The 19,015-nt window shown below is 46.2% G+C and overlaps 1 protein-coding gene across 1 annotated transcript in view; it reads right to left on the reverse strand.

The window, feature by feature from the left end:
• Positions 1–536: 536 nt before the first annotated feature.
• TMEM86A (transmembrane protein 86A) overlaps positions 537–19,015 on the reverse strand; it is an 86,147-nt gene continuing 67,668 nt past the window's right edge. The window contains exon 3 of the mRNA XM_069223006.1: positions 537–2,077. Within this exon, the coding sequence (XP_069079107.1) occupies positions 1,650–2,077 (428 nt within the window). The 3' untranslated portion in view covers positions 537–1,649. The remainder of the gene's footprint in view (positions 2,078–19,015) is intronic.

Here is a 19,015-nt window from a genome sequence, read left to right on the forward strand (position 1 = left end):
ACTGATATTTACTCCAATGAACCGGCATGTTCCAGGGGTACTGTGAATTCAAAAGAATGTAGTTGGTTTTGATAGATTTGGTACTGTCAATGCTTTCGTGAGCTCCAATGGAATTATAGTATCAATGCCCAATCTGATTAAATGAATAGGGTACAGGTGTCAATAGGGCACTTGTTCAAGGAACAAGATTAGAAGAACTAAACACGGAGTGATTCGTGTAAGCAATGCTCCAACAATGAACCTGGCTTAGCTTCCATTTATTTAGTTTCCAGCATATCTAGACTCCCGTATGTATGCAATTAGTGCTATCTGAGATAGCTTGCATCCATAATTGGACATATGCCGTATGGGAATCGGGTGCAACAGTACAGACTGTGATATAACCACCCTATCATACTGATTTGCCATCTATGATAGTGTTTGCTCAGTCTGAATTAGGCCCCGAGTATTGCAAACCTCGCTAACAAAATTCTTTAAACCATAAACTACTATTGTCTGCTATACTTAATTTCCATACAACGGTTTGCAAATTTGAGTATATGACTGAACTACATTTTAATCCCATAAATCCTAATGCTGAAAAACTTAGGTATCAACAAAACGAGATATCTGAAACTGCAAAAAGTACATGTGAAGAACGTGCAGTATACATGAGCAAATGAACTCTGGTTCTGAAGACCTCAGTGCTCTGGGGTTCTAGATACACAATGGATTACAGCAGCAAAGAGAAAATTAAGGATCACAAGGTAAAGGATACTCGTATATTCTAACTTGACTCACAACTTTTATCAACACGTTAGAAAAACATAGTCTTCCATCTGATCAAAGTTTTTTAGTTCGTCAAGTTTTTACTGGCACTGCGATATTTTAATTAGCCTAAGGCTAGTGAGCAAGACAATACATTTTTAGATTAAACCGTGCAAATGTATTTCTACGTGTGAGCAAAAACGAATTGTGTGTGCACACAAGGACAGACCCAGAGCTTCATTACCCTTGGTCCCTTCCTCTTAAACAAAAACCCACACATATGATTTCTAACTCAATAATAATCAGAAAAAAAGTCTGATAGAAACGGAGTGCTGTTCATGTTTTCCACAGAAAAAAAACAGATGTAAGAAAAATGGCCCTGAGATTAAGACCTAAAACGTTTGTCACACACTTTGACCACCAGTGATGATCAGAACGAATGCCTTCTCCTGGACAGCCTTTTCTTGACTGTTGTCTTGTATGGTAAGGAATATTTTGTTTGTGAAATGTTGCCACTGTTGAGGAGTCAAGTACAATAGACTCGCCCTCAGGCCGGACCATGGTCTGCACATTATCAGTTCATTTTAAAATAAAACCCTCTTCGACATACAGCACCAACTTCAGGGTAACAAATACTAAGCAATATTTAAGAAAACGCCAAAAGCTTTGAAGAAGGCAAAGAGTACAAATGCATTCAGCAAATAACTTGCTTGTACAGACAGAGTGCTCATATTTTTTCCACAAACACTGACGTAAACAGTGTTTAAGGGCAATCCGGTAGGAAAAGTGGTGCTTCAAAGAAGCAAAATGTCTTTTTACAATGCACTGAAGCAACGAGTGTTATCCATCCGTGACGAGCACCCAATCTCGTGTCCTATACTATAAAATCCAAAAAAGTCAGATTATTTGAGCTTCTTGAAATCATCTTCATCCCTGCTCTCAATGGCAGAGAGCGCGATAAGCATCTGGGCTGCATAATACGTGACCATGATGATGACACGGGAACGGGGCACCGGAAAGCAAAACTTGTTCACTGCTATGGTAAGATCAGAAACTATAAAAAGCAAAGCACCGATGCAGGCGGAAAGCTTGGTCCAAGTCCAAAGGTCATTGCAGAGCTGTATGCCAGCAATGGCACGCCAGCCCATGAAGGCAATCAATGCAGTGTACACACCAACCAGGTAGGTGAAGGGACCGGAGAGGTAGGAGTACAAGAGAATGTAGAGGAATCCTGAGATGAGACCCATCACCACACCAGCTTTTAGATCCAGGGGCTTCATGCCAAACGCTGCAGAGTACAGGATATGAGCAATAGCAAACATTAGCAAGCCTAGAAAAGAAGAAATAGAACATAAATTAAATTAAATGCGGAGGCCGACATGTAAACAGGTAAAATCATTTTATCAGTAACAGGCTGTTTTGCAGAGATGCCGAAAAGTCATTTACCAAATCACAAATGGAATATTTTATATTAATTTGTCTCTTCCAGTAAATTGATTTCAAGAAATATTGTTTTGGTGGGATCAAATGGCTTCTATTAATTTACTAGGTTGCTAATCTGTTTGAAAAAACAACCTTGTTAGCATTTTCTGTTGCGTTGCCATTCCTTTTAGCATTAGGGTCCCCTCAACTCTTATTTAAATCGAAGAATTTTGCTTCATGAACTTCAGATTTGTTCAACGACAGCCTTCTAATCGGTTTCTTTATGATTTTACTCAACGCCCATTATCTTGGACTTGAGTCACACAAATTAGACATTTGTTTCAGTACCTTAGAGCTAGGCACCAAGAAATGTTCCAAACTGTTCAGCTAGGCTAAATGCTAAGTTTAGATGAGAAATTACATTCCAAAATACTCATAACAAGGTCATGCTTTTGGCCGATTGAGTGTATATGGGGCTATGTCCGAAAAAGCTTCATGGCTCAACATTTGCCATTGATGAAATTCCGATTTTACAGTAACCAATGTGAGGAAACATGTTATTTTAGCAACACTCTACAGAAAGAAGATGGGTATCAATGAGTAGTGCAAACCATGCAAGCCAACTCGTCCTAGGTAGGATAGTTTTCAGTAATGCGTGTTTGTTAAGTTCCCCGATGCGCTCGAAATTCTAGGGTTCACAACGGAAGATCCGCCGCAGGCCAATTTTCGGTGCAGTGGGCCTTTCTAGACTATACTTGATATGGTAGAGATTTGATATGCCCGTGGCATATTATCATACACACGCCTGGAGCAAAAAAATGATAATCTGGCACGGATATAGATGGTAGAAAAAAATCTGAAGGCATAAATGAAAAATATGCCAAATGCTGAAAGGATTTTTGCATCCCAGGGAAAACACTCATCCACCTGCCACCGTATACTTACTTGGTTGTTCAACTAGAGGCGTTTCTATGATGACGAAATCCGATGTGATCGGCTTGTAACCGGTGACAAAACTGCGTAAACCTAATAACACATCACGTACACACGACGCGTGCATGATGTAAAGAGTTAATAAAGAGCCATGCGGGCTCTCCATGTGCGCCTGACGTGCTCTGCGTGTCCGGGAGGGGCACGGAGCACGAGGGTATAAATAAAGAGCGAACTGCGGGTGACGGAGTTCCATGCGTGTGCTCTCAGCAAACACTGTCTGTGCGTGTTCTTTTAATGACAATGATGGCCTAGTACATTGGCGACGAGCGGGATCGAAATGCGAGACAGTAGAAGAAAGTGCAGTTAAATACTGAGGCCAGGCTGAGAAAACGTACCGGGAGGAGAGCGGAGCAGTGTCGGCTGCCGCGATCGTGGTGCCGGGCCGGTCGCCGAGAAAAAAAGCCGGGTTCACGGAGGGAACCTCAGGCGCGCGACTGGCGGAGCGGACGACGAGGAAGCTGACCGGTTTCCCGATCGGGGAAACCCAAAGACGGTGAGCCGCGCCCCGCGCCCTCCCCCGCAAGGAGCAGCACCACGCGAGGATACAAGGCCCCGCCCAGGGCGTCCCTCGCTGCCCGGAGCAGCCGATGGAGACGCGTGCTTCATTGGCCGGGCGCGCCGTGCGTCTCCTGCGAGGCCGGAGAGGAGGGAGCCCAAAACTAAAAGAAAAGACGCGTGGTGCACGTCAGATGTGTGCCGCCCCCGGGAGGGGCTAAAAAAAAAAAACAAAAAAAAAAACAACGAAAGGACAGCTTCACCGTGTGTACAGCGCAAGGGTGAGAAGGGGTAAAGATGAGTGCCCCACCACAGGATGATGCCAATCCTCCACCGCCACCAGGGAACCCCCAGCTCCCAGCACAGTTGACCAACAGGGCTCACTCCTCGATCGTTTCGCTACCACCGTTTAGCCAACTAATTGACCCGGCTACTGCTGCGCCCAGATGGCGTTTGTGGATAAACAGGCTAGAAAACTACTTTCGTGCAACCAGGGAAACGGACGGGGAAGTGCGGAGGTCAGTAATGCTGTTGATGGGTGGAGATGAACTACAGGAGCTCTTTGACTCGCTTCCTGACACAGGGGATAAGGATGATTTTGATACAGCAGTAACTGCTCTGAACAGGCACTTCGACCCGCAACTCAACTCGGATTACGAACGTTTTAAACTACGACAGGCCCAGCAGACCGAAATCGAGTCGATGGATATGTTTTATGCCAGGTTGAGGAAGCTAGCGAGCTCGTGCACAGGTCTCAACCAGCAAGAGGAGATCCGTGCGCAAATCATTCAAGGGTGCCGGTCGAATGCTTTGAGGAAGTTGATTTTGAGACAGCAGGGCATGTCCCTCGATGACATTCTAATTCTTGCAAGATCACATGAACTGTCGGCAGTACGAGCGGATGCGATGGCGGCAGTAAGAGGTCAGTCATTAGCGGCTGCGTCATCGTCTCGTGTAGTCCAGGTGAAGGAGGAACAAGTGGATGCGATCCGAACACGCCCAGCAGCGCAGCGGAAAACAAGCGCTGCCAGGCCAGGCGACAGGGCCTGTGGAAGCTGCGGGTATGACCACCGGCCGAACATGGGATGCCCGGCTAAAGGACAGTCCTGCAACTGTTGTGGCAAGCCAAATCATTTTGCCAAAGTGTGTAGGTCCAGGAGGAATAAGCCAGGAGAGCAGAAGGGAAGAGATACAAGTGTTAAAGCTGTATCCAAGGACACAGAGGAGGTGAGAGACCAGGCGATGGCGAGTGGCCCGGTCTTCGAGGAAGATGAAGAAGAGGACATATTTGTAATATCGTTCACGGGGGGCAAGGCACGGAAAAGGAGACCGCCGCCCATGAGTGACGTTCATGTCAACGGCATGCTTGTTTCCGTACTCCTTGACACAGGGGCGTCGGTCAATGTCATGGATGAAACGCTTTTCCACCAACTAATACCTGCCCCGCCACTGACCCAGACAACTACTAAGATATACAATTATGGAGGGCGAGACCCTCTTCCCCTCAAGGGAACAGTGGAGGTGGCTGTAAGTAGTGGAGATAAATCAACAAAAACCAAGTTCTATGTGGTGGCTGGGGATCGTGGCACTCTGCTAGGATGTCGCACAGCAGAAGAGTTGGGACTGGTGTTTTTTGCACGACAGGTATATGAGACTCAAGTGGAACGCCTTCTCAACGAGTTTCCACAACTATTTGAGGGGTTGGGTCGGTTAAGAGGAAAACGCATCAAATTGCACATAGATCCCAACGTGGCTCCGGTGGCGCTAAGGCATCGTCGTGTACCCTTTCATCTGAGACCTGTCGTTGAGAAAGAGCTGCAGTTGTTGGAGGACCAAGGGGTCATAGAGAAGGTGGATGGGCCTACGCCGTGGGTGTCGCCGCTGGTGATTGCGCCAAAACCCAAGCAGCCAGGAGCGATTCGCCTCTGTGTTGATATGCGACTGCCAAACAAGGCTATTCGAAGGGAAAGACACATAACGCCCACCATGGACGACATCATTGCAGATCTGAATGGGGCACAGTGGTTCTCCAAGTTGGATCTCAATGCGGGGTATCATCAGCTAGAGCTAGACCCGGAAAGCAGGAACATTACCACGTTCTCGACGCATGTGGGGCTGAGAAGATACAAGAGGCTGAGCTTTGGAGTGTCCTCCGCGGCGGAGGTGTTTCAAAATGCGATTAGGGAAACCCTGTCGGGGTTGCCAGGAGTAATCAACCTGAGTGATGACATTCTAATATACTCCAAGACGAGAGAGGATCATCATTGCCATCTACGTGCGACGTTGAAACGACTATCCGAAGCGGGACTAACGCTTCATAAAAAAAAGTGTGCCTTTTACCAAAACTCGGTAGAATTCTTTGGATATGTATTTTCGAAAGAAGGCCTGCAGGTGGACCCACGGAAGGCTGAGGCTATCCGTCAGGCCGCGGTTCCGCAAAGTGCCACGGAGGTTCGTAGCTTCCTAGGGATGGCCACGTACTGCGGGAGGTTTATACCACATCTAGCCACCATGTCTGAACCTCTCCGGCAGCTAACTAAAGGGCAACATCGTTGGGACTGGACTCCAGAAGCACAACAGGCCTTCATGGATATTAAGGAGGTGTTGCTAGACAAGGCAACTATGGCCTATTTCAACCCCAGCAGAAAGACCGAAGTAGTGGTAGATGCGAGCCCCGTCGGGCTTGGAGCTGTCCTCTTGCAAGAACAGAGGCATCAGGAATGGGTCCCGGTCGCGTATGCCAGCCGGGCGTTGTCGGCCGTTGAAACCAGGTATGCGCAGATTGAGCGTGAGGCTCTGGCCATCCGGTGGGCGTGCCGCCATTTTCACTTGTATTTGTACGGGCACGAATTTCAAGTGGTGACTGACCACAAACCTTTAGTTCCGTTGTTCGCTGGTTGCCCGCGTCTTGCACCTCCGCGGATTGAGCGATGGACCGTTCTCCTTCAACCTTATAGGTTCTCTGTCGTTTACCGGCCAGGGGCAAACAATCCGGCAGATTATCTGTCTCGCCACCCTTGTTCGCAGGTGTCGGATGCGCAACAAGAACAAGATGAGGAGAGTACGGAAGTCTTTGTAAGCATGGTCGTGCAGTCGGCGTGTCCTAACGCCCTTCTCATACCAGAGATTGTAAGTGCCACGCAGGAAGACATCATATTGAGCCACGTCAAAGATGCGTTGAGCCATAAAAAGTGGAAATATTTTCTAGAAAAAACACATGAGTCTCGCCCGGAACAGAGAGTGGCCATGCAAAGTATCTGGAAAGTGCGAGATGAACTGTCCACTGATAATGAAGGATTGATTCTACGGGGAAGAAGGATTGTACTTCCACAAAGTCTCTGGTCTAGAGTGATTGAGCTGGCACATCAAGGACATCAAGGGGCTGCTAAAACCAAGGCTAGATTACGTGCCAAGGTATGGTTCCCAGGTATGGACAGCCAGGTTGACGAGATGGTAGGACGGTGTCACTCCTGTATCATCACGTCCGTGGAACCTCCGAGTTGTCCAGTGATAACGGAGCCGGCTACTCTGAAACCATGGGCTAAGGTAAGCATGGACTTCGGAAGTTTTCCAGATGGGAGATTAACTGCTGTTATGATTGACTCTTATACTAAATTCCCGGTGGTTGAGGTGGTACCGTCGACGGCGTTTGAGAACGTGCGACCAGTTCTACAAAAGACATTTGCATTGTTTGGTTTGCCTGATGAGATTCGAACGGATAATGGTCCCCCATTCCAAGGCCAAGAGTTTCGGTCATACCTTGAGGGTTTGGCAATTCATCATCGGAAGATAACGCCTTACTGGCCTCAGGCAAATGGGGACGTGGAAAGGTTCATGCGAACTTTGAACCGGGCTCTTCGAATTGGAGTAGAGAAAAGGGAAGACAGCGAACAGTGTCTACAACAATTCCTGAGTGCCTATCGTCAAACGCCTCATAGTACTACTGGTTGTGCTCCCTCCTCTTTGATGTTCAAAGTATCTCCACGTGACTGTATTCCATCAGGTCCTAAGTGGAGACCTCCGGTGTTGGATGTTAAGGCCACTCAAAAACGACGGCGAGCTACTAATCAGAGGGCGAGTACCCAACGACGAGCAAGGTACCGAGGGTTTCAAGAAGGAGACCAAGTGGTGGTGAAATGTCGGAGAGGGGGAGGAAAGTTTATAACTCCGTTTGAACCTGAGGTATGGGAGGTTATTGGCGTGAAGGGGTCCATGATCACTGCGGCCAGTGGAAGGCAAAGAGTGACACGGAATGTGTCACATTTTAAGAAAGCTGGACGGAGGGAACCAATTGATGATGAAGGAGAGTTGGAGGACATTACCGGTGGGTCACCCGTGGTGACCAATGAGGTGGAGAGTGACAGGAGGCCGGTGCTGACTGAACAAACCTTACCGGTTTATGCCCCTGGGAATGCAAGTTTGCGCACAAGAAGTCGAAGATATGATCTACGTCCCAATCCTGCACCGAGTAGTCAGTTGAAGGATTTTGTCTGTCATGTAGGCTGCTCATAGTTGGAGTTCCGTTGCCAGGTGGCTATAACAGGATGAAGACGGAAGGTCTGTTGGTTCATAAGGACCGTGTTTTCATTGAGGTGGACTGTTTACGTGTGTTTTGTAGTACGAACTATTCCTAAGTTATTTTATACCGTTGTGTGTTAAGTTTGGTGTTGGATTTGTTAAGTCCAACCTCCATGTGGAGTAAAACATGGGGGGGATGTAAAGAGTTAATAAAGAGCCATGCGGGCTCTCCATGTGCGCCTGACGTGCTCTGCGTGTCCGGGAGGGGCACGGAGCACGAGGGTATAAATAAAGAGCGAACTGCGGGTGACGGAGTTCCATGCGTGTGCTCTCAGCAAACACTGTCCGTGCGTGTTCTTTTAATGACAATGAAGGCCTAGTACACATTAGATACTATGAATCGCATTAATGAAGGACGCTTCCTCCTTCAACAACATACCGTGTGTCAGCGTGAAATAAAGTTCGACGAAAAGTGTCTCCTTGAGAAAGTGACAAGTAGCGCTAGGTCTATACTGCCACCCAGAGGTTAATGCGAACCCAACAAGAATATATCTGCCTAGGCATATGACTAACTCTTATAACTTGAAGAAATAAAATATACCTGCAAGCAAAAATAAGGCGTAAAATGCTACTAAAGAAAATTACAACTGTAAATGTTATTCAAGTACTGCGAGTACTATAAAACAGCCGGCTTTTTGGAGCAAGTTCATTAGGCTTCCGTCAAGCTGGTGATGGGACTGCTTGTGTGGAAGCACATTTAATTTCTAATTTTATTAATATTACAAAACAGCCAGATCTATCACTGAGGAGCATCTTAACATTGAAATGTTTGTAAATGTGTTGGTAGTAGTTTATCAGGACCTAAAAACCAAAGGCAAAACATATAGGCGGTCATTCTGACCCTGGCGGTCAAAGACCGCCAGGGCGGAGGACCGCGGGAGCACCGCCGACAGGCCGGCGGTGCTCCAATGGGGATTCCGACCGCGGCGGTAAAGCCGCGGTCGGACCGGCAACACTGGCGGGCTCCCGCCAGTGTACCGCCGCCCCATTGAATCCTGCGCAGACAGTGAAATACGCGACGGGTGCAACTGAACGCGTCGCACAGCTTCCACTCCGCCGGCTCGATTCCGAGCCGGCTTCATCGTGGAAGCCTCTTTCCCGCTGGGCTGGCGGGCGGCCTGAAGGCGACCGACCGCCAGCCCAGCGGGAAAGTCAGAATTACCGCCGCGGTCTTTCGACCGCGGAACGGTAACCTGACGGCGGGACTTTGGCGGGCGGCCTCCGCTGCCCGCCAAGGTCAGAATGAGGGCCATAGTGTTTAAGCCGTAAAGTAAACTAACATTATTGAAATCGCAAAATACATAATTAAATAACCCAGAAAGGGTAAATGTTCCAAATACGGAATAGTGTAACAATGAATACTATAAAAATATAAAGACTGGCTGGGCTACTTTTGCAATTAAGGTGTTTAGCTATTTTCAGAGTGTGAGAAAAGCCTTCAGTACCATTAGAGAATGTACCCATAAAATCCAGCAATTTTCTTAAAATATTCTCCCTCACATTACCTACTCGCTCAAGTACGAAAACAGGGAACAGAAAAACAATCGTTCAGATCAGCAATTTAACTTTCTTGTTTCATTTCAGATTCAGAGCGAGGATGTACAGCAACTTGCATAAGATAAATACATTTGTCATCAGTAAATTACATGGGAGACGAGTTAGTAAATTAGCAAAACTGCTCTGATGCTATGGCATTTTTACACTGGAATCAGCCAACGTTATCTGGAAAGACTACAATAAAGGGGGGGGAAAAAACCTATAAATAGTTTCCTCGATGTGGTCGCCACATAAAAAAAATCAATCCTGAGAAAGTTAAATCCTTACCTATACTAATGGAGAGGTAACAAACCCAGACTAAACATGCATTCAGTATCCTAGAGATGGGCCATATATACCAAATTACGAGTTTCGGTCTTCAAATACTTTGTTTTCAAAATAGGCCAAGAGCATGGTATCACTGGTGCGTAAATATGGCTGTGAACACAGCTCCAATCTTCAGGGAGATTGTATTATCCTTCAGGCTGATATTTACAAAAACATGTGATATGTTTTGCCATATTCATTAGACCTTTTAATGTAGAACAACAGCTGGTTAATCCTGACGTAGGGCCTGACAGAGTTTGGCAGAGGGGTTACTCGGTCACAACGATGACGGCTATCCCCGTCCGCCGAAATATAAATCCCATCATATCGTTTGGGATTTATATTTTGGAGGGTGGGGTATCCGTCACCTTTGTGACAGAGTAACCCCTCCGCCAAACTCTAAATCCGGCCCTTTATCTTTATTCTAATTCTAAAAAGTAAAGATCTAAATGCAGCAATCTGTTCAACTCCTCCTAGTACTAAATTTCATATTAGGCTGCTGGAGATTTACATAGACAAATATGACTTATTTCATGGGGCTTTTATTCTATCAGAAGCATAAAAAGCCCAATCGAATGCCCGATTACAGCACCCAGCAAACAGGATGCTTTGTACATTCTCATTACAGCTGATATGTTGCACCTTTGGAGGCTGCTGTATAACAGCTATATCTGGAACTTAGAAGCATTTGATGAAGTTCTGATCTTCTGCACCACGACATTCCCCTACCTAGACTGTACAAACTAGAACCCTAGAAGATTTAAAGTTGCTTCAGCTTGATTCCAAAGATCAAATGCTCAGTTAAGAGTTCTTGGTTTAGCTGGAGTAGACTGATCGGGGAACGTCAATTGTTACCGTTGTTCAAAGAATGATTGAAGTCCAAATAAGAGCTGCTCTTGGGTCCTTTTAGTCCATTCAAGAAGAACTGCATTGTTTGTAAAAAAAAGAAAAAAAGGGTGGGGTAGTTTATTTTTAAAAGGGTGGGGAAGGTTTGAGGAAGGGCGGGAGGAGGTAGGAGAGAAGAGGGTGAGGTAAGTGGGGTTGGGGCAGGGTTTGTGGGTAGTTTTTAAGTTAGGGAGGTGGATTTAGGGCTTAGGGTGAGTAGGGGGTGTCAGGGTACCTTAGTTTTTAGGGGCACGGGGGTCAGGATAGTTTTTGTTTTTTTAAGAGCTTAGGGTGGGTGGGGGGTCAGGGTAGTTTACCAATTTGGGGGAAAGGTTTTAGGGCTGAGGGCAAGTGGGGAGATGTCAGGGAAGTTTAGTTTTTAGGGGCAGGGGTGGGGAGGTAAAGATAGCTTTTTAGGGGAGAGCGCAAAGTGCTCCGTCCCTCTTCTAATCTCTCTTTAGGGGGATTTTAACCACACCCATGTTACGTCAGTCACTTTCATTGGTTCGTGGGCTTGCCTTTTAAAATACGTTTGTTTTCATTTGTGAAAGGCATGCATACGTCATGCCTTTGTCAGTGTTTAGCCCTCCTCAAGAGCACCGGTAACTACTGGAAACATACAAGGCTCCATGGTTTCCGTATGGTTTCTGGACTACATTTTCCTCTTCATATCACAGCGCAACCGCGCTGCGTAAGCGATCATGCTAATTTTTTATTTAATGTGGCAAGAAAAGTCCAGTTAGTTAACAATGCTAATAGCTCTAACAAGACGTAATGCGAGACCCGCTGCATTGCACATGCTAGTTTTTAAGGGCTCCGGGCGAGTGAGGGTGTCGGGGTAGTTTAGTTCTATGGGGAGGTTGGGATATCTTTTTTATAAATGGTTTGGGGGGGTGGAGGGGCGGGGCAGTTTAGGTAATAGGGGTGGGAGTAGTTTTGGGTCTCTGGGCGGGTTGCATGCAAGAACCACGCATGTCGCTTCACATGCTGTTTCCTCACATGCCTTTACCAGTCATGCTTTTAAAAGGACATTTGTTGTAAAGGCATGCATGGTGAAGGCATGGATGGAAACAACATGGTCAAGGTTCCGACTGCGTTGTTAAGGCATGCGTTGTTCCAGCATGCATGCAAGGGTGATCATTAATTTAACCTAAACTAAAATGTAGCCTTTTCTAGTCTCTAAAGAAAATGTAGTCTGACCTAGATTTACTTTTTAAATGAACTGTTCCTTTTACCCACTCACCCCCTGCACACACCTAATCCCTCCTTTACAGACTGCACAATAATAGAAATAACACAAAATAATTCCAACATATCTAGTTGACATTGCAATCCCCCCAAAACGCCCACAAATACAAAACATGCCCACCACTGTCATACTTAAAGTCAGTTTCACAAGATAATGGTCAGACATAAAATGCAACTACAAGGTACATAGCTCATTCTGTTAGTCCATTAGATATAGAGAACCATTAGCAACTTACACATCAAACGTTTAAATTCATGGACGTCATTTAGGGGTGCTCCCTGGCTTGCCCTTTGCTACCCCTGGCACTGCCTCTACGATCCCTGGCTTCAGAGGTGGGAAATTCAGTGCCAGGTTTTAAGGGGCAGCTCATCCTTATGGACGTTAGTTGGGGCTCCACTCTGTTTTCTGTCAATGTTTTTATCATACTACCAGTGAATAATAATAATATAGAATTCACTATTAGTGTAATACAAATGTACAATTAGCTGGAATATGCATTTCCATAGCAGCTGAGGTAAGTAAAAAATTGATTTAAATGTATGTTCTGTGCTTGCTTGCGGGTGAGTGTATTTATGTTAGGGAGTGTATATAAGTGTGAGTAAGTGAAAGTGGAGGTCAAAGGGCATGTGATGTCACTTCTGCTACCCCTGGCATTTCAGTGAATTGACGTCCATGTTTTAATGCACATCAAATGTTTAAATGCAATCAATGTCAACTAAGCATTTCACCCTTAGTAGATTGAAATGTATGACACAACGTTGCTTGAAGGATACCCTGAGCAAGTTACTTAAAGAAATCAGTGGTTACACTAAAAGTGAAGCGCAGAAGGAAAGGAGCCAGTCCATTTTTTTGTTTAACCTTCCTCATGATGCTAATTGTGACCTTGCACCTAAATAACAAGCCCTGGCAATTCCAATAGGTCTATCTGCTGAATGAAAGTGCCTTTTGTGTCACTGAAGTGGTTAGGCACTCAATGAGTCATCATATACGCACTATCCCACAAACTTTCATACTCGTGCATTTGTTCACCCACACACTGACTAATTTTTGCTTTCACCCTTTGACACAGCTGCAATATAGCACACACAAACTTAAAGGCAATATAAATTAAAATAATACAAGTAGAAAAAAAGAAAACGAGCTGCCAACTAAATACAGTGGGCATACGTTTGCAATAATGAAACTAAACATAGAAGAAAATAAGTTACTTACCTGTAACTATAGTTCTCCAGTATTGGATTCTTTCATAGATTCACATGCTTGAATCATTCCCCGTCGTCGAGATGAGAGTCCCTGGTATAATTTACACAAGTAGTGTCAAGATATAATAACCAAGCAAAAAGGCCCTAGGCATCTTCAATTTAACAGTCCATCAGAGTCATTTTGTGAAAAGGACCAAACTTGAGCATCCACCAATCAGGCAACAGCACCCTATAGAATCTTCCTGAGAGAAGCTCCAGCACCTCAGATTTTCCAAGCACAAGTGCGTACAATGTAGGAAAAAGAGAGAGAGAGAGAGAGGTGAAGTGAGCTTCTCCGTGGAGGCGGGTGGGTCGCATGTGGATCTATGAAAGATTCCAATACTGGAGAACTACAGTTACAGGTAAGTAACTTATTTTCTTACTCCAGTATTGGAACTTTCATAGATTCACATGCTTGAATCAGAGTAGAGAGAATGCTATGCACATTGTAGTATAATAACATATTTGATCGAAAATACATGAAACCTCATTATATTCCTGTGTATAAATCTATGTAACTATAAATGTACATATATATATATATATATATATATATATACACACACATATAGATATCCAGAATGACAAAGCAAAAAGTATCCCAAAACACGTATGTAATATGAATACTATCATTAAAAATGACCACTTATCTGTCTGTCAGAATGTTTTCTTACTCTTGTTTACTTTTTTTTTTTAACTGTGTAAGCGAATATAAGGGATATAAACAATGTGCATACCTGTTCTAGACTGGAGGGATGGAGAAGAGATGGCTCACCTTCACCTGAAGAGATTCCTGAGAACCGCTTGACCCACTGCTACCTCTCCCTGAGATAGAGATTCCAAGCAGTAGTGTTTTATGAATGTATGACAGCTCTTCCATGTTGCTGCCCTACAAATGTCTTGTAGTGAGACTCCGGCGAACAGCGCCGCTGACGATGAGACTGCCCTTGTGGAGTGAGCATGTACAGGTGAGTGCAGGGGTTTGGATGAGGAAAAAAGGATTTGAAGACCAAAGGTTCATTGATGTGAAAGTCTGAAGGAACCTTTGGAATAAAATGCGGGTTAGTACGCATTAGCAGTCTGTCATGTTTAAGCTGTAGGAATGGCTCTTGAATGGAGAGAGCTTGCACCTCGCTGACTCGCCTAGCTGATGTGAGAGCTACCAATAAAGCAACCTTCCATGAAAGGAACTTGAGAGAAGCACGATGGATCGGCTCAAACGGATGCTTCATCAGTTGTGCTAAGACGATATTTAGGTTCCAAGAAGGAGGTGGTGGCCTGAAAGGAGGGAAAACTCTGAAAAGCCCCTTCAAGAACCTCTTAATCAGACGAGAGGAGTAGAGTGAGGGTGTAGCATCTGAACGTCTGTATGCAGCTATCGCTTCTAGGTGAACTTTAATGGAAGAATGTGCCAGGCCAGCTTGAGCTAGCTGCAATGGGTACAGTAATATTTCCTCTGGTGGTGAGACTAATGGGTCAACCGGTCGTTGATGACACCAGACACAGAATCGTCTCCATTTACAATAATACGTTTTATTGGTGCTATCCGCTCTGGCTTTTGACAAAATATCCCTACATTCCTGTGGGATATTCAAATGTGCGAACTCCCTGTGGTCAGGAGCCATGCTGATAAGCGCATCGACTTCGGATCCGGGTGCCAAACCTGGCCGTTGTTCATTGTCAACATTTGGGGAAACGGCTCCAGCGGAATGTGAGGCCTGATTGACAGAAGAAAGAAGTTCGCCGAACCAATGCGGACGTGGCCAGTACGGAGCTATTAATATCAGAGTGCACGGCTCTGCTTTCATCTTCGTGAGGACCCGTGGGACCAACGGAATTGGAGGAAAGGCGTAAGCAAAGATGTCTGACCAGACTATCGAAAATGCTTTCCCCCCAAGATCCCTTCTGGTGATGCCAACTTGCGAAGAACTGGCATTTGGCGTTGCGCTTGCTTGCAAACAGGTCTACTGTTGGTGTTCCCCACTGGGAAAAAATGCGGTTCACTATTGACTGGTCCAGCTCCCACTCGTGGCAGCTCTACTTCTGCCTGCTGAGCGCATCTGCTGTCTTGTTGTCTATTCCCGGCACGTGCACTGCTGATAGTGTGATGCCTTGCTGCAAGGCCCAATTCCAGATTATCTGGGCTTCTCTGGAGAGAGTGAGAGATCTGGTGCCTCCTTGTTTGTTGAGGTAATGCATCATGGTGGTGTTGTCCGTCCTTATTACCACTTTCGATCCTGATATCTTGGGAAGAAACGCCTGTAAGGCCAGGTGCACTGATCTGAGCTCCAGCCTATTGATATGCATTGATGCCAGATGCGGTGGCCATTTGCCACTTATTTGCAGATCCTGTAGCACAGCCCCCCAGCCTTCCAGGGATGCATCCGTCGTTATGGTCCACGGAGCTGTCTACTGTAGAAACGAAAGGCCGATTGATAGATGATGCCTTAGAGACCACCATCTCAGAGCCCTGAGTATTGTTGGAGTTATGAGTATCTGGTCCTTGAAAGTGCCTGACCCTTGGAGCCATTGACAATTCAGTTGCTCCTGTAAGGGGCGCATCTTTAAACGGCAGAGAGGAACCAGAGGTATGCATGAAGACATCATGCCCAATAGAGACTTGAACAGACAGACAGTAACCTTGCTTCTTTTCTGTATGGAACTTGTTAGAGTCAGTAACCTTTCTTGCCTCTCTATAGTGGGACATGCAATGGTGGATTGTGTGTCCAGTTTTACCCCTAGAAAGGTAATGTTTCGTGCTGGTAGAGGTTTGGATTTCTCCCAGTTGATGATGAGTCCAAGGTTGGTTAGCAAGGAAACGCACTTTCTTGTTGATCTGTGCGCTCCTGTGTAGGTCTTTGCTTTTATCAGCCAATCGTCTAAGTATGGAAACATTTTTGTGTTTTCTCCTTCTGAGAAAAGCTGCGATTGGTGCTAGACATTTGGTAAATATTCTGGGAGCTGATTTCAGTCTGAAGGTAAGGACCCGGAATTGAAAATAGCTGCCGGCTACGGTGAATCTCAGGTATTTTCTGTGGGCCGGGTGGATGGGTAGGTAGAAGTATGCGTCTTTCAGGTCTAGCGTAGACATGAAATCTCCCTGGTTGAGATGCAGGAGGACGTCTTGTAGGCTGATCATACGGAATGATTGCTTTTTTAAGTAGGTATTTAGCTCCCTTAAATCGAAGATCGGCCTCCAATCCTTCCACTTTTTCCGAATGAGGAAGAACCTGGAATAAAATCCTGTTCCCCGCTGAGTTCGAGGTACCTTCTCTATAGCTCCTTTGAGAAGCATTTTGTTGATCTCCTTTTTGAGTTGTTGAGGGTATCTTGAAGGAGTCCTGCGGGGAGGCGGGGTGGTTGGAGGGAGGTAGTTGGGTAAATTCTAAAGTATGGCCCCGTTCCACTAATTGTAGGACCCACTTGTCTGAAGTGATGGCTTGCCATTGTTCGAGGAATAGAGATATCCTCCCACCCAGAATGAAAGGAGCAGAGTTGGACGTAGCCGGAGCCTCGGATGCATCAGGTTCTACGAGTCTAATCTTTGGCCGGGCGGGTTGAGTGTCCACGACCTCCAGGTCTACCATAGGCTGGTTGTGGCGGCTGTCTCTGTGAGTAGTATTGGCGATATTGTTGGGAAGAGGAAGGATAGGTGGAATATCTGTTGTTGATATCCTCCTCTGTATGAGGGTTGGCCACGCCCTCTAGGTCGAAAGGAAGACTTTCGATATTGCAGGGTCCCTAGTGACCTTGCCATGTCTGTGTCCGATTTGATGGATTTTAAGGCATCATCAATGTGCTTTCCAAACAACGCCTGTCCATCAAAAGGTAAGTCCAAGATTTTATTTTGCACCTCTGGACGGAAAGAGGTAGCTTTAAGCCAACCTTGCCTCCTAAGCACCGCTGCACCGGCGAGCTGTCGAAAAGCAGTGGTTGCAATGTCCATTGCACAGTCGATAACTTCCGCAGACGTGCGTTGACCCTCCTGTACAGTTTTGTTTGCCTCTGATCTTGTATCTTCCGGCAACACGCCAATATAAGGTGCAATGTCCGCCCAAAGTTGCCTATCAGTATAGCCGAAGATTTGGCGGCTCTTACCACTAGGCTAGCCATAGAGGAAAACCTTTTACCTATATTATCTAGCCGTCTACCCTCTTTCTCTGGGGGTGCGGAAATCGGGGCAGAAGGGTTCTTAGATCTTCTTTGTGCTGCCTGAGCTACCACCGAATCCGGAGGAGGGTGTCCAGTTAGACATGTTGGTGCATCATCCGGTGCCTTGTATTTCTTATCCAAAGGAGGTAGTACTGCAATAACTGTAGCCGGATTATGCATGACTTTAAGACCCTCTTCCCACAGGTAGTTAACCATCGGGATAGAGCGCACGGATTTCTGAAAAGGTTCCTTAAAGTCGTAAATGAAACAGTCGTTTTGCTTGGTTGGCATTGGTAAAGCAAAACGCTTGGCCGCTCTCTCAAGAAGATTGTGAAACCCTCCTATGTCTTCTGGTGGGGATTCCACCTTAGAATGAGAAGGAGAAGGAGGAGCAGGGATGATGTATTTGTCCCACTCGGAGTGAGTGTCCATGAGCTCACCTTCTTCCTGATCTCCCTCTGAGATGTCTGTATCCTGAGGAAGTGTCATATCAGGAGTAGCCACATTCGTGAGAGGTAAGGAAGTTGGCCTCTGACGTGGAGTGGTAACTCCAGAGACGGGCGATGGGGGAGGCTGTTCTCCTTGAGGGGGAAACCGCCTGCTGTAATCAGCCAACATCGCTCTGAGGTCAGTCAATAGGGAGGATGGAATATATGCTCCCTGTTGGTATTGCTGTTGTTCTGCATAAAATTGGGGGTCATAGGCTTCCTCATACTCCTCCTCTTCCTGATACTTTACGTTCAGTTGGGATGGACTGTGGGCTGTTCCAAATGGCCCCTCATCATCTGAGTCTTCGTCTCCCTCTAAAAGGTGCACTGGAACAAGGGAGGACACCTTACTAGGTGATGTATGAGTTGGCGTCAGCTTTTCCACACTCTTCTGATGTTTCTCCCTCGTCGACGGTGTCGTTGACGGCGCATACATAGACTTCGTCGTAGGCGGTGTCGTAGACGCTGGGCGCACGGAGATCTTAATAGAGGAAAGCCTCACCGCCGAGTCTACCATCGACGAGGTCGTCGACGACGGTAGGGCTGACACTGACATCAGCGCCGTCGATGATGACGCCGCCGATGTCGTAGCTACAGTTCTCGTCGACGGTGGGGTACCTGTCCTCATCAACGTTGTCGTCGACGGTGGAAGCGCAGAACTGGATGTCGTCGACGGAAAAGTACTCACCGACGGTACCGTCGATGATGAATCCGTCATCGACGATGCTTTTTTACCCAGTTACAGAGGATGGCTTCTTAAAAGGCACAGATGGTGGTACAGAGGAAGATGTTCTGTGCCTCTCTGAACTGGTAGAATGACTTCTCCCCTCTTTCCTGGAAGCTTTCTTAGGGGAGGAAGATGGGCTGCAGCCCTCCTAAGACCCTGAAGAACGAGTTACTTA

The sequence above is a fragment of the Pleurodeles waltl genome, chromosome 3_1, assembly GCF_031143425.1.
Source record: "Pleurodeles waltl isolate 20211129_DDA chromosome 3_1, aPleWal1.hap1.20221129, whole genome shotgun sequence".
Classification (NCBI taxonomy): Eukaryota; Metazoa; Chordata; class Amphibia; order Caudata; family Salamandridae; genus Pleurodeles; species Pleurodeles waltl.